General features: G+C 32.5%; 1 protein-coding gene across 2 annotated transcripts; it reads right to left on the minus strand.

The window, feature by feature from the left end:
• Positions 1–782: 782 nt before the first annotated feature.
• LOC143068453 (uncharacterized) lies at positions 783–12587 on the minus strand. Of its 2 annotated transcripts, none has more exons than XM_076242545.1 (3): positions 12531–12587; positions 3381–5781; positions 783–2680 (listed from the first exon to the last, which is right to left on the minus strand). In XM_076242545.1, the coding sequence occupies exons 2-3, from the start codon at positions 5756–5758 to the stop codon at positions 2581–2583; spliced, it is 2478 nt and encodes an 825-aa protein (XP_076098660.1). In that variant the 5' UTR covers positions 5759–5781; positions 12531–12587; the 3' UTR covers positions 783–2580. The 2 variants fall into 2 exon arrangements, with proteins under 2 accessions (XP_076098660.1, XP_076098661.1); XM_076242546.1 differs by lacking the exon at positions 12531–12587 and adding an exon at positions 12286–12368.

The following is a 12587-nucleotide window of genomic DNA, read 5'->3' on the forward strand; positions in this document are numbered from 1 at the left end:
CTTGTCGTTTTTAATTTTCCTCGGAGTTCGGTATTTTACTTTTTCCTTCAAACAAAGTTGGCCTTATTAGATCGTAGTTTAGGCTTTTACAAGCTTTGGTTTCTACCTAACCTGATGAATGCATTCCATAAAGTTGTCAAGTTCATTGCAATGATGTCAATACGTTAATCATGATGCTTGCGAATACACCATAGAGGGCACCTGTTGCGGGATATTCAAGATACGTTCAGGTTTGTCTCCAGCTGACTCAATAGTTATTCATGCAACATGTTTTTGTCATTTTAAAATAACCACTGAATCAGTACAGTTCACTGTGCATAATGATATAGCAGCCCAGTAATCATGGCCTTAAACACTTGTTTCACATAAATAGTACGTTTATAAAGAATATTACTTGACAGAAAAGGATGTATCTCCCGCAGCTAGTATGACCTTCGAAACATAAAACTATTCTTTCTGTTCCATTTGTTTGATCTTTTGATTTGGTCATTGTTAAATGACTTTCCATTTTGAATTTTTCCTTGGAGTTCGATATTTTTTTGTTATTTTACTTCAAACATGCCATGAGCAATGCTGATGTTGGTATTTATTATTTTAGGGAGATATTTTTGATTGTGAACAATGAAAGTAGTATTATTCTTATATATTGAAATACATGTCATTAGCATATCATGTAACCATGATAACCCTCCTATAATATTCGTTGAAGACTTTCAGTCAGTATTAAAGCAGTTTAAAAGATGAGGTTTTTTTTGGAATGACATACATACATAAAACACAAAGTGTGATCAACATTTTAATATGAATATAAGAGTAATAGTTATACTAGATTAACATAAACATCTGTTCAACAGAGGATTGATCAATAATGGTGGATTTCAAGTTGTTAAAAATTACACAAAAAAAAAATGACTTTTAACATTCAAATATAGTAAAATCTCAGGAAATAGAAAATTGGTAAATGACCTTAAATGTCAACTTGTTCTTTTTGATAAAAGTGTCAAACTGGTATAAAAATAGTTTCTTACAAAAAAAAATGTTTAACAAATTTCTGTGCATCAGTAGTTAAGAAGACACAATCAGACATTTTATATCCAATGTAACATATTTCTATCTCCCTCTCCTATATTATTTCCTTTTGTTTTACATAGCGTTTTAAATTTCGAACACATCAGTTTTTCATTCAATATAATACTTTTAAGACTTCTTCTTGTCCTCAGTTCCAATTTTACCATATTCAATGCATTTGCTTTCCATGTCTTTTTCACCAAATCATTATTTTACACTTGATGCATCATTCCTTTTTTTCAATTTCAACATCATGAACATATATCACTTTAAAAAATCTAACACCTGCCTTGCAGACACATTTAATTGTAATTGTTCAAGAATCTTGTTTCACTCCTTCATTTTGTTTTCTATCTTTGTATACATTTGATTGTGCTTTGAATCCTCCATGACATACATTTTTCTGTATGCTAGTCTACATAATGTTGTATCAAGTTATTATTTTTATTTTCAGAAATTTATTTACAAATAATGTACATAAATACACAAGTATATAATATGTATACTTTGTAAAATTGAGAAACTGTTACTAAATATCAGCGATTGGATTTTTCTAATATTACAGTAAATTTTCTTTCACCTTCCTCCTCTCAGTTTACAAATGTTCACTGATCATTTTTCCACAGAATAGGCAGCTTTTTCACACTTGTTATAGTGTTTATCTCCAGTGTTAGAGCCCTTTATATTTTCGATCAAAGGAAGGCACTGAAGAGCATTTATTTTTGAAATCACATGGACATCACAATTTTTACTATTATATGATATTGTACTGAACAGTTCAATGAAAAATGCCGTTTTCTCCAATGAATTTATGTTCATTGCACACATTTTTTTAGTAATAAAGCATGATTTTCAATTCCTACTTCTAAAGCACATTATCTTCTTTAGGGTTATCATGACCTTTTTTCGCAGCACTTTTGTTTTACTACAGCTAGCAATTGGATGCCTTTCAAAATATATATCTTAAATATAATTCGTTGATATTTTTTCACATACAGGTTCTTTGCATGAGAACAAGTATATACACACAGTTTTTTTGTTATAACATAAACATATTTTTTCTTAGTTATAATTATAATGTTGAAATAGCTCTTTTTCTGTCCTGCATTTTTTGGAAGGTCATTATTGTTGTTAGATCAGAAAAAAGTTGATCTCCACAAATTTACTTCAAAATCAAACTTTTCTCAATTCAGAATTCATTCCAAACAGCAGATAATGTTGATGATGACAAGATAAACAAATGAAATATTTCAAACCTAATATTATACCTTTGGCAATGTTTTGTAATACTGTTCTGGTAATTTCTTAATGCTATAATATACTTTCATATTCATTAAGTACATTTAAAAAAATACTTTCCTGTTTTGGGTTCAAAACATAAAAATCCTGTATACATGTATCCTTTCTTTGTAGAAGGTATTACCATTTGTTCCAATGTCACATTATTCTAGGATTTCTCATTTACTTCTTTCAATTATTTAAGAATTTTGCTTTAAATTCTTCTTCAATAAACTATGGTTTATTGGGCTCTTCTAACATTGCTCTTTTTAGTTTGACAATAGCTGCACTTCCAGAATAGCAGCCTGATAGTTTGTTAAAATCAACTGTAAAGCTGAAACATAATAAAAATGGTTATCAGTAAAACTTTCAACAACAACAAAGTGTCTATCATGCTCATACACTATTGCTATGTATGTCAAGCTCTTAACCAAGTGTTTATCATTTCTTTACCTGAGTTTAGATACATTTAAAATAGACAACCAAAGGAAGATACCACCAATACTCTTCAATAGAGGACTAATTAAAGACGCTGATGGGGGATATTTTGTCATTCACATATTTTGCAATCTGATAATTGAAATGCCAATCAAATTTACATCTAATATTCTTAAACCAGAATTTAGGTTTAATATTTTTATTTTGGAATGTATCCTGTATTGCTTATTGTACCTTTTCTTGAAGTTGATGATTTCTTGCTAATGTTGAAACATTTTAGTGACCTGTCTTTTATGAATCGTTTGATTAATTGTAGTTTGCTTTGTGTCCTGTCGTGCCTGTGGCAAATTACACCATAGGAAAATTTCTTGCTTCTCTTTATATAGTAAATAAATATAATCTTATAAGGAAGAGAGTTGAGCAATATTGAATTGCACTGACCAGTCACAAGGATGAACTATAGCCAAAAAAATCATACTATGTACTGCACAAAAGATTGCTAAATCAGTACATGTAAAAAGATTGCTGATATGTAGCTTATTACTACTTTCATTACTCCCCCCCCCCTGAAACATATTTTATACAAAATGACTTACTATTTTCCATCAACTAGCACTGTTGCTGTTTTTGCTGCCAGAAAGTTTTGATATCTAGTTTCCAAATCTTGGATGGTATTCTGTGAAATTTCTGTCCATTTATTGTTGTCAGCAATAGACCAGCATGGAATCTGATTAGTTGCATTATCATCATTATCTGGTACCTGATTGGTTGTAGTCTCACCCTTTAATGATACCTGATTGGTCGTGGCCTCATTCTTTCTTTGTACCTTATTGGTTGTTATCTCATTATTTAAAACTGCAGAAGATTTTGAATTTTTCTTAGGATAAGATTGTTTTCCTGCAGGAGTAGCACCATCCTTTTCTAATTTCAATGCTGTATCCTCTATCAAATCTTTTGCTGCCATACACACATTTCTCTTCTCATCTATACTTGTTTCCTGTGAGTTGGTCTCACTTGATATTGAACTCAGGCTTGTATCCATTACTTTCTGAATTTTGACTGAAATAACATCATCACCACCAACTTGTACCTTTCTTTTCAGCCTTTCTTTCGTATGGTCAGGTTTTTCATCATCCATCCCCAATTGATTTGACGAGCACTTTCTTCCAGTCTTTACAAGTTCATCTTTAAAATCATTTAATGACCATTTCAATAATGCTAAAACTCTGGTCAATCCATCAACTAAAACTCTTGGATCTAAACCATATTTGCAAAGGATTTCATACACATTTCCCTGTAGTAAACTATGATTTCGACGACATGAGGACCATATATTACAGCGACCTTCAACAAAACTGCGACAAATATGAAGGAATGGACATTTTTGCTGCTGTTGTTGATTTCCTACTTTCTCTTTAGTCCTACACCCTTTTAAACTGTTGTAGAAATGACATATGATAGGGACAGTCACCCTGCATCTGTTTGCATCATGTTGGAGTAAAAGACACAAGTTTGGTAATTCTACTCTATGAAGGTAAAACTTTTGTTGTACCTCTATATTGTGATCATCACTCAAGTTGTGGCCAAATTTACATTTCATCATGTCACAAGAACTCAGAACATAGAATTTACAAATATGAAGTGCATCACAGTCACCCTGGCAAGATTTTGGATGATTTGAATGAGCCTGGCACAGTTTCACATCTGATTTTGCACGAACTAATTCAGTTCCCTCAGTGCTCAATCCACCCTCTTCATTATTTGCAATTTCCATATCAAATTCAAACACTTTTGGGTATTTCTGTAAAAAAGGTTTCAAAACTTTATCATCTTTAAATCGATGCTTGACAGTACTTACAAATTCTTTTTCTAAACCTGCTACTGTATATTCTCCACCGTTTTTTAGCAGTAAATTCAGTAAATCGGATATTAAATCTTCAACTGCCTCTTTTCCTAACAACTCTGGTTTAATTACAGGCAAATTTTTCAGTTCTTCCGCAAAATCTGGATCTTTAACTGACTCTTCTTCTTTACTTTCAGAGTCAACATCTGTAGGTTTATTTTTCAAGAATTCTATAGCCATTTTGATACCAGATTCATTTGTTGGCCAATCATAACTACTTTGGTTTGATTGAGAGCTTACAACACTTTCTTCTAAAGGTTTATAAGTATCAGTTCTCTCATTTTTATCTTCAGATTTTTTATTCCAGTTTCTCTCTTTGTATCTTTCTTGTTTTGGATTACTGAAATGGAGGTTCTCATATCCTGCTCTTTTAAAATTCCTTCTTCTATCTCTAGCATCATGAACTCTTGCCTCATTATAAAACTGACGTTCATTGTCAAGTGTTTCTCGGTTATGATAATCATGTAAATCCCTTCGATCATAATCATTGCGATGCTGAAATTCAAAGTTATCTCCCATATCATAACTCCTGGCATCATATGGGTCTCTTAAATCTTTATTATAACTTCTATTTTCATAAGTATCATTGTCTTGGCTATAACTGCCTCTATTACCTTCAGCAAAGTTAATGTCTCTGTCTCTACGTTCATTTATATTGTCTCTCTCATAAAACCGATCATATTCTTTGTCAGCAAATTCAGCATTATCTCTACTGTAACGATCCCTATCTAAATATTCAAATGTATCACTAGCATGCCTTTCCCTACCTACAAAACTATAATCATCTCTATCATAACATTGCTCCAGACTTCCTGTATTTTTCTCAAAATTCCTGTGACAATAGCTACTTGTTTCATCTGACGTTTCATATGGTTTTGATCGTTGGGAATTTCTAAAATGACTTTTATCAAATATTTCTTGTGTATCCTTAAACCCTACATGTATATCATCAGTATTCCATCCTGGCCTATCTCTCTGAGATTCTCTAGTCTTTGCCCTGCCACGTCCTCTGAAACTGTTGCCGCCAAACTTACTACGAGCACGCCCTCTGCCTCTCTGGTAGGGTCTCATGGTTACTTGACTTGTCTTTTAATCTGAAATGTTTTTGTATAAAAAAAATTTCATTAATAATTATAAAATGTAGGGTGCGATCTGTTTCTGAAGGTAAAAGAGAATTACTGCAAATTGTGTAAAATGAATAATTCTGAAGACTAATGTTGAAATGGGGTTGGGAATAATATTGAGGTACATGCAGTTCATCAATAAATAAATTGCTTTGCCAAGAACAGCTGGATACAGCCGCAGAGGTCCAACCCTGAACAGTTGGGACAAAAATGGACACCATATTCGCCCTTGATACAGGTCTAAATTTTTGACACATAATAGGTTTCTGAAACAGTATTACTGCAGTCATGGAACTTAGAATTGGTTATATGATTTAAATTTTATATTTTTTGCTTTTGTGCAATTCACTATGCTGTTGTGAATTGACCCCCCCCCTTTCCCTTCCTAAAAAAAGGGTAACCTACCATTTTTTGCAATACACTATTCTGTTGAGAATTAACCCTCTCCCCAACCCACCCCTACAAAAACCTGTTTACCCCACTTTTTAGCTTTTGTGCATTACACAAGGCTGTTGCCTATTGACCCCCCCTTTTTTTGGCAAATAGTTCAAAACCTGACAATTCTTTATACATAATTTACAAGTTATAAGTAGTGTAGGGAGGTAAATCCAAACATACACAACATTGTATTTCAAATGTATTAGAGTTAGGGAGCTACCATTTGATTTTTATGGGGGGGCTAGGATGAAAAATTTTGTCCTGCATTTTTTTTTAGCTGTAATCTCTGTCCTGCCTTTTTATTTTTCACTCTGTTCGGTCCTGCCTTTTTTTTTTTAGTTTATCCTGACTTTTTTTTACCTAAATTGTCGTCCTGACTTTTTTTTTTTGCAAGTGTCTCATCCTGCCTTTTTTTTTACTCAAAACTCCTGTCCTGCCTATTTTTTTCAAATTTCATCCTAGCCCCCCCATAAAAATCAAATGGTAGCTCCCTTACCTCCCTTACACTGTTTCTTTAATTGTCTTAATTGTCCATTAACCAGAAAAACCTAGTTCCCCCTCCCCTTTTCTCCCCCCCTAATTCCTAAATGGTTTGAGCCAGAACCCCCTAAAAGTTAATCAGAAACCATCCCTTTGTGGTATGGAAACTGGTAAAATTTCAGAGATATTTATAATTTATACACTTAAACACAAGTTTTTGTCTGGAAACTATAAAAATGCTTATTGGGCCCCTTTATCCAAAACTGTTGGGACCATAACCCCCAAAATCAATCCCAACCTTCCTTTAGTGGTATCTCAGAGTGGTATTGAACCATCTTGTAAAAATTTATAGAGATCCATATACTTAAAGTAAAGTTATTGTCTGGACACTAAATGCGTCTTCGGACAACGACATGATTGCGTTATGCATGTACGACGCAAACAAATTTTTGCAGTCCTATAAGAATTAGTTACCTTTTATGATTTTCATTTTCTTGTATATATAAATATATTAAATTATCTGCCTTAAAATGATGATCTAAAATTCTATGGAAAGAAATATGATTTAAATTTATTTCAAATCCTCTAAAATCATGAAAACGTTAAAACTTAGTTTAAAAAAAAAATCAGATATTTCTTCTTTTCTTCTTTAATTTTCCAGTTTTCCATCTGAATAAAGATGATTAATAACTGGTGCATACATGGCCTATTTATTTAAAACTATCCCTTTTCACTTTGCTATATAGACACATGTACATCATGTACATGTACAAGATTTATTGAACATGGTGTGGAACATCTGAAAAAATCCACTAAAGCCTTATATTTTGAAAACAATATATGGTAAATTTTAATCAACCATTCATTTTGAGGGACTTACATGTATACTCAGTGGCACCTTGATTACAATTCTACTCGCAAACATAGATTGACAAAATTTATTGATACTTAACAGGGACTGTCTATACTAGCCAAGCTGGTCTCTTATAACAATGTCTATACAAATTTTAAGACAGAACTGTGTGGTCGCTGATGTCGCATGTCTTCATAGCAAATCTTTTTATATTTACGATGTGTTCATGTGTTCTTCATAATTACTTGTAACATGAATGGTAAATTTTCCTTTGATCTTCTGGTGAGTTAACTCGGTTATTTTTAGTAGAGTGCGTTAACTGAATGATTTTTTTAGTTATTTCACTCTCCAATCCTGCCGTAGAGAACTTCTCGTTTGAAAAGCAAAGAATGGGAGGAGCTTAAACCAGTGCATTAACTTCCATCTCAAAAGTTGTTAATGCAGTCTAGCTCCGCCTCCTTGGGGTAGTAATTAGGGAGCACCATTTGAACTTCAAGGGGGCTATAAGGTATGGGGAATATCTGGATTCAGAATTTATTATTTTGTCATCTGTTTATCCAGAATAAAAAAAAACTTTTCATAAAATTGGTGATCAGATATATCTTTTTAGAAGAATAGAAAACATACCCCCCCCCCCCCCCCCCCACATAAAGTTCTATTTTCGTGTATCGAACAAGCTTCAAACATTTGTCCCTGGACCTTACATGAATTCAGCACCCAGTCAATTAACCGATTTTTCCCAGTTTTGGGGAATGAAAGAACATTTTGATTTACCTTCATAATTGGTATAAGGGATATGTTTCTTTTTTATCACAACGCCCTTCGAAACTACAAGTCTTCCCCTATGTTTTGATGGCAAATAATCATAGAATAAATTTTTGCATTACCCTCCCCTTTTTTTTCTTTCTCTCCCAACCACACACCCTTTTTCAAGAAAATTTTTGGGGAAAAAAATTAATGACTTTCGAGTATGAATCAAATGGCAACAATTCTTTGAATTTTAAACGTACCTTTATCGGACAAACAAATCCAACTGACATTAATTTTCTGAAATCAGATATAGTATCACGTCACTATTTGATTGACGTATCTAAAAGTGCAGAAAAGTTTTATAGGTTAGGGTTTAACCTTTAATATGTGTCATAGCCCATTAATGTTACAAATCATATACATGTATAGACACGCCTTACTCATTAACATATTTAATCCACTCAAAGCTACGCTTTTCGTGAATTAAATAAGTTAATTCGTAAAAGGCGTGCTACACAAATGTATATATATAACATGAATATGTTTAAGTTGAACTGGAAATTGTTTTTATAGAATCAAAATTTTATACATTTTGTCATTGCAATGTGCTGCTTTTAAAAAGATTCCCCGAGATAGTTTTATGGAGATAGTTCTTTGAGAATATAAATATTTGACACTTTATAACACATAATATTCAATGAATTAAACGATAGAGTTTACTTCTTGGCTATGTTGAGAAATGTATACAATTAGGTTGGTCTAATTAAATGGGGAGTGTGTTCATAGGACACAGATGATGCCACCACTTGCATATAACATTATAAAGGGACATAACTCAAGAACTGTAAAAGTGACAATACCCAAATTTGTACTTAATCTAAGTTGTGATGTGTGGTAATAACTAATAAGCATTGTTTATAAGTTTCATAACATTTGGTTGAGGAAAACTAAAGATAGATTGATTGATTGTTTTAGGCGTTTTAAGTTACTTTTAAAACCACTTTCAAGCCCCCCTTTTGCGCTATTTCGGGACAGTTTTTGTTGGTGGAGGAAGACTAGTGAATTCAGATTGGAGTGGAGTGCACCTGTACAAGCAGTGTTCGAACTCACAACATCAGTTTTGATTTGCTAGTGATTACAGTAGTAACTTCTTAGACAACTTGGCCACTGAGGCCCCAACTAAAGTTATACATGTAGAATAGAAACGAAAAAATTCAGCAATTTTCCATTTGTTAATGCTAGAACAGTAAAAGTGAAGTTGCCAAAATCCCATCTTGATTCTTGCATGCGCGTAGCTACGTTTACGTCAAAACACCCGGGCGTACACTTGAATTTTAAAAATAAAACAAATAATCGACATAGAATAAGAAAAACTGGTCAAAAGCACATCATCCTTGTGCTTCTTTTTTCAATGGATTGTAATTTTGAATAAAAAGGGACTAAATTTACTCAAATAGATCATTTAATATATTTGTTCGAATCTTTTGTAACAGTCTGAATCTACTATGAATTTTACGTACTTTTCTTATATTTAAAGCAATTCACTATCTGCTCAGATTCGATATGCTGTTTTTATTTTTGTCGAGCCTGTGATTTATGTCCTAAAAGCGAGACAAAGAGGCGTCAATATTTAGGTTCCGAATGTGGATAAAGTCTTTTGAATGACTCTCCGTGAAATTTTACGAAAGTTGGACAGAAACTTACTGTTTATGATCAAAAGAGTATTCAGAGCAATATAATAATGCAATTATATCTTTAATTTTCCCGCATTTTAAGGACAAAATGTATTTCTTTCTGCAATTAATAAGTGGTCGCAATTTCGGCTTACATTTTGTTATTTCTCAATAACATTAACTACTTGTCCAACCTTCATCGAATTTTATGAAAATGCAGAAGAAGATTTTTCTATGACTAATGTCTAAAGCTAAAATTTTGAAAGCATTTGTTTTCGTTCATTTTTCTGTTCTTTTCTGATAGACAGATAGCCGGGCTCTTCTTTACGCAATTAATTGTTTTACATGCTCAATTTATAAACCTTCATAGATTGTCGTGAAATATTCCAGATCAAGAAAAAAATATCAAAAGAAAATCTTAGATTTTTAAAAAAATCCCTTTAAAGGAATGATAAATTGATTCACTTTTTGTGGGAAGAAATCCTAGGTGTTCCAGATTTTTTTTTATATTGCACCTCTTCGAAATATTTTTTTTTCGTATTCATTAAAAGGTGCTTTTGTCGATTGTATGCTCACTGACGGCACCCTTTAAACTTATTTAAAAGTAATATTGGTTTGGACGTTTTCTCTAAAACCAATGTCCATTAGGCTAGCTTCCAGTTTAACACGATGAATAAGTTAACATATTACACAATTTAACCAAAACAAACAAACCATTTAGATTCAAAAGTATGTTGCTATCAATGATTTTTTACTGACAGAAATCATTACGGTATCTCATCAGTCAGGGGACTTACTTAAACAAGTGATTTTCTGAATCACTGATTCAAGTAACATTATTTCCATAAAGGTTGGAAGTTAGAGTTGTCTTTCTTTAATAATCACCTATTTAAGTAGTACAAATTAATCACTAGAAGAAGTGATTTAATATTAGTGTAGCTTTAAATATAGAATACTAATGATCCAGGGACTAATTATGTTTCTAAACTTATCAGAACCAACATCTGTGTTGTCTAGGATGACCAGGTCATTTCAGGTGATGACCTTGTACTGAATCTAGGATAATGACATAAAAATCACTTGTTTAAGTATCAGACCTCAATTTCCTTCCCAAAAATCACTTCTTTAAGTATCATTCTTTTAATAACCCCCACTAATTTCAACACCCCCGAACAGTGAAATTTTTATCGCGAACAGTAGAATTTTATTACATAATCTGAAAGATGAAACCTTGAATTTCACAGGAAAAATACTCCCACTGCTGTGAAAAATCTTTTAAGAAAGTATCAGTTCATTATGTAAAGCCATTATTATAGCATTTTTACATCTAAAATAGAATTTTCAGGTAAATGATAGCATCAAAGGCATAAACCTTGCTACTTAAAAGAAGCAAAAAGTTCATATTTTTTAATTTTACTAATTAAAAGATGTTATTTAAACCTATATGTTTAAAATTTTGAAAAAACTACAAAATCCCAATTTGTGACAAAACCTCGAATTTGCTACTCAAATAAGTGATTTAAAAATCACTTATTTCAGTAAGTCCCCTGACTGCTCATTCTCGATAGCTTTTGGGGGCTTTGTTCCTTTCAAACCCACTACCAGCAGGTGCTTTAACATTGAGCGGTTGGCACCCCTCATATCCCTCGCCAAGGTTCGGGCGTACACGTAAAAATGACCCAGCTACGCCACTGTCTTGTTCTGTGTAATGTGGGAATAATCATTGAGTATAAGTTTAATAACATTGAGTCAAACTAAAGTCGAATGAAAACCAACTTTGGGACATATGGACAGACGTAGGGTAAAAATTAATGCCCCATCAGCTATGGCGGGGACATAAAAGTTCTTATCTGATGTTCCACCATGTGCATTGTTCAAGGTGTGGGAGGTTTAAGTGCTCAAAAACATGTTTATCCCTGAGTGACACATTCTTCATGTGCCTGTTTCAAGTCAGGAGCTTGTAGTTCAGTAGTTGTTGTTGTTTGACGACTATCATATTTGATTTTTGTAAAATATTTTGTTATAAATTATGCCAATACATGTAGTATTCTCAGTTGAATTGTTTAAAATTTTCATGCCTGGGCCTTTCATAGCTGACTTTGCAGTAAGGGTTTTTCTCATTGTTAAAGGCTGTACCTATGCATATACATTGTAGATCTATTTTGCTTACATCTAATTTATTTGGTTGATAGTACAGTTCAGTCTCATTGGTAATACCTCATCTCCTTATTTTTATATTAACAACTGTGTAAAGTCACAAGTACATTGTTCCAATCATACCTGCTCAATCTCAATCGCTTATGTTAGTGATATGTTTGATGAAAAATAAAAATAACATGCTGATAATTCAAATCCGTCACGAGACATTACGCAACTCTCCCGCCATACATAATTATTTTTATACGGTTGTGGTGTTTACATATGTTTTTCTAAGCTAAGGAAAGTATAACTAACTAATTGTGACTGATGACAGAAAATAAATTAACAATAACCTGATATTTATCTAAAAATGAAGCTCACCTTACCTTTTAAAATATTAAATGAAAAATCAAGCTCGGGACGACAACGAAAAAACAAATTTT

Source organism: Mytilus galloprovincialis, chromosome 3 (genome assembly GCF_965363235.1).
Source record: "Mytilus galloprovincialis chromosome 3, xbMytGall1.hap1.1, whole genome shotgun sequence".
Taxonomy (NCBI): Eukaryota; Metazoa; Mollusca; class Bivalvia; order Mytilida; family Mytilidae; genus Mytilus; species Mytilus galloprovincialis.

Coding starts and splice junctions, on each gene's coding strand:
- LOC143068453 (XM_076242545.1), bottom strand. CDS start 5,758: ATGAGACCCTACCAGAGAGGCAGAGGGCGTGCTCGTAGTAAGTTTGGC. Junction 2,681..3,380: donor GTGCTAGTTGATGGAAAATA/GTAAGTCATTTT, acceptor ATTATGTTTCAG/CTTTACAGTTGATTTTAACA.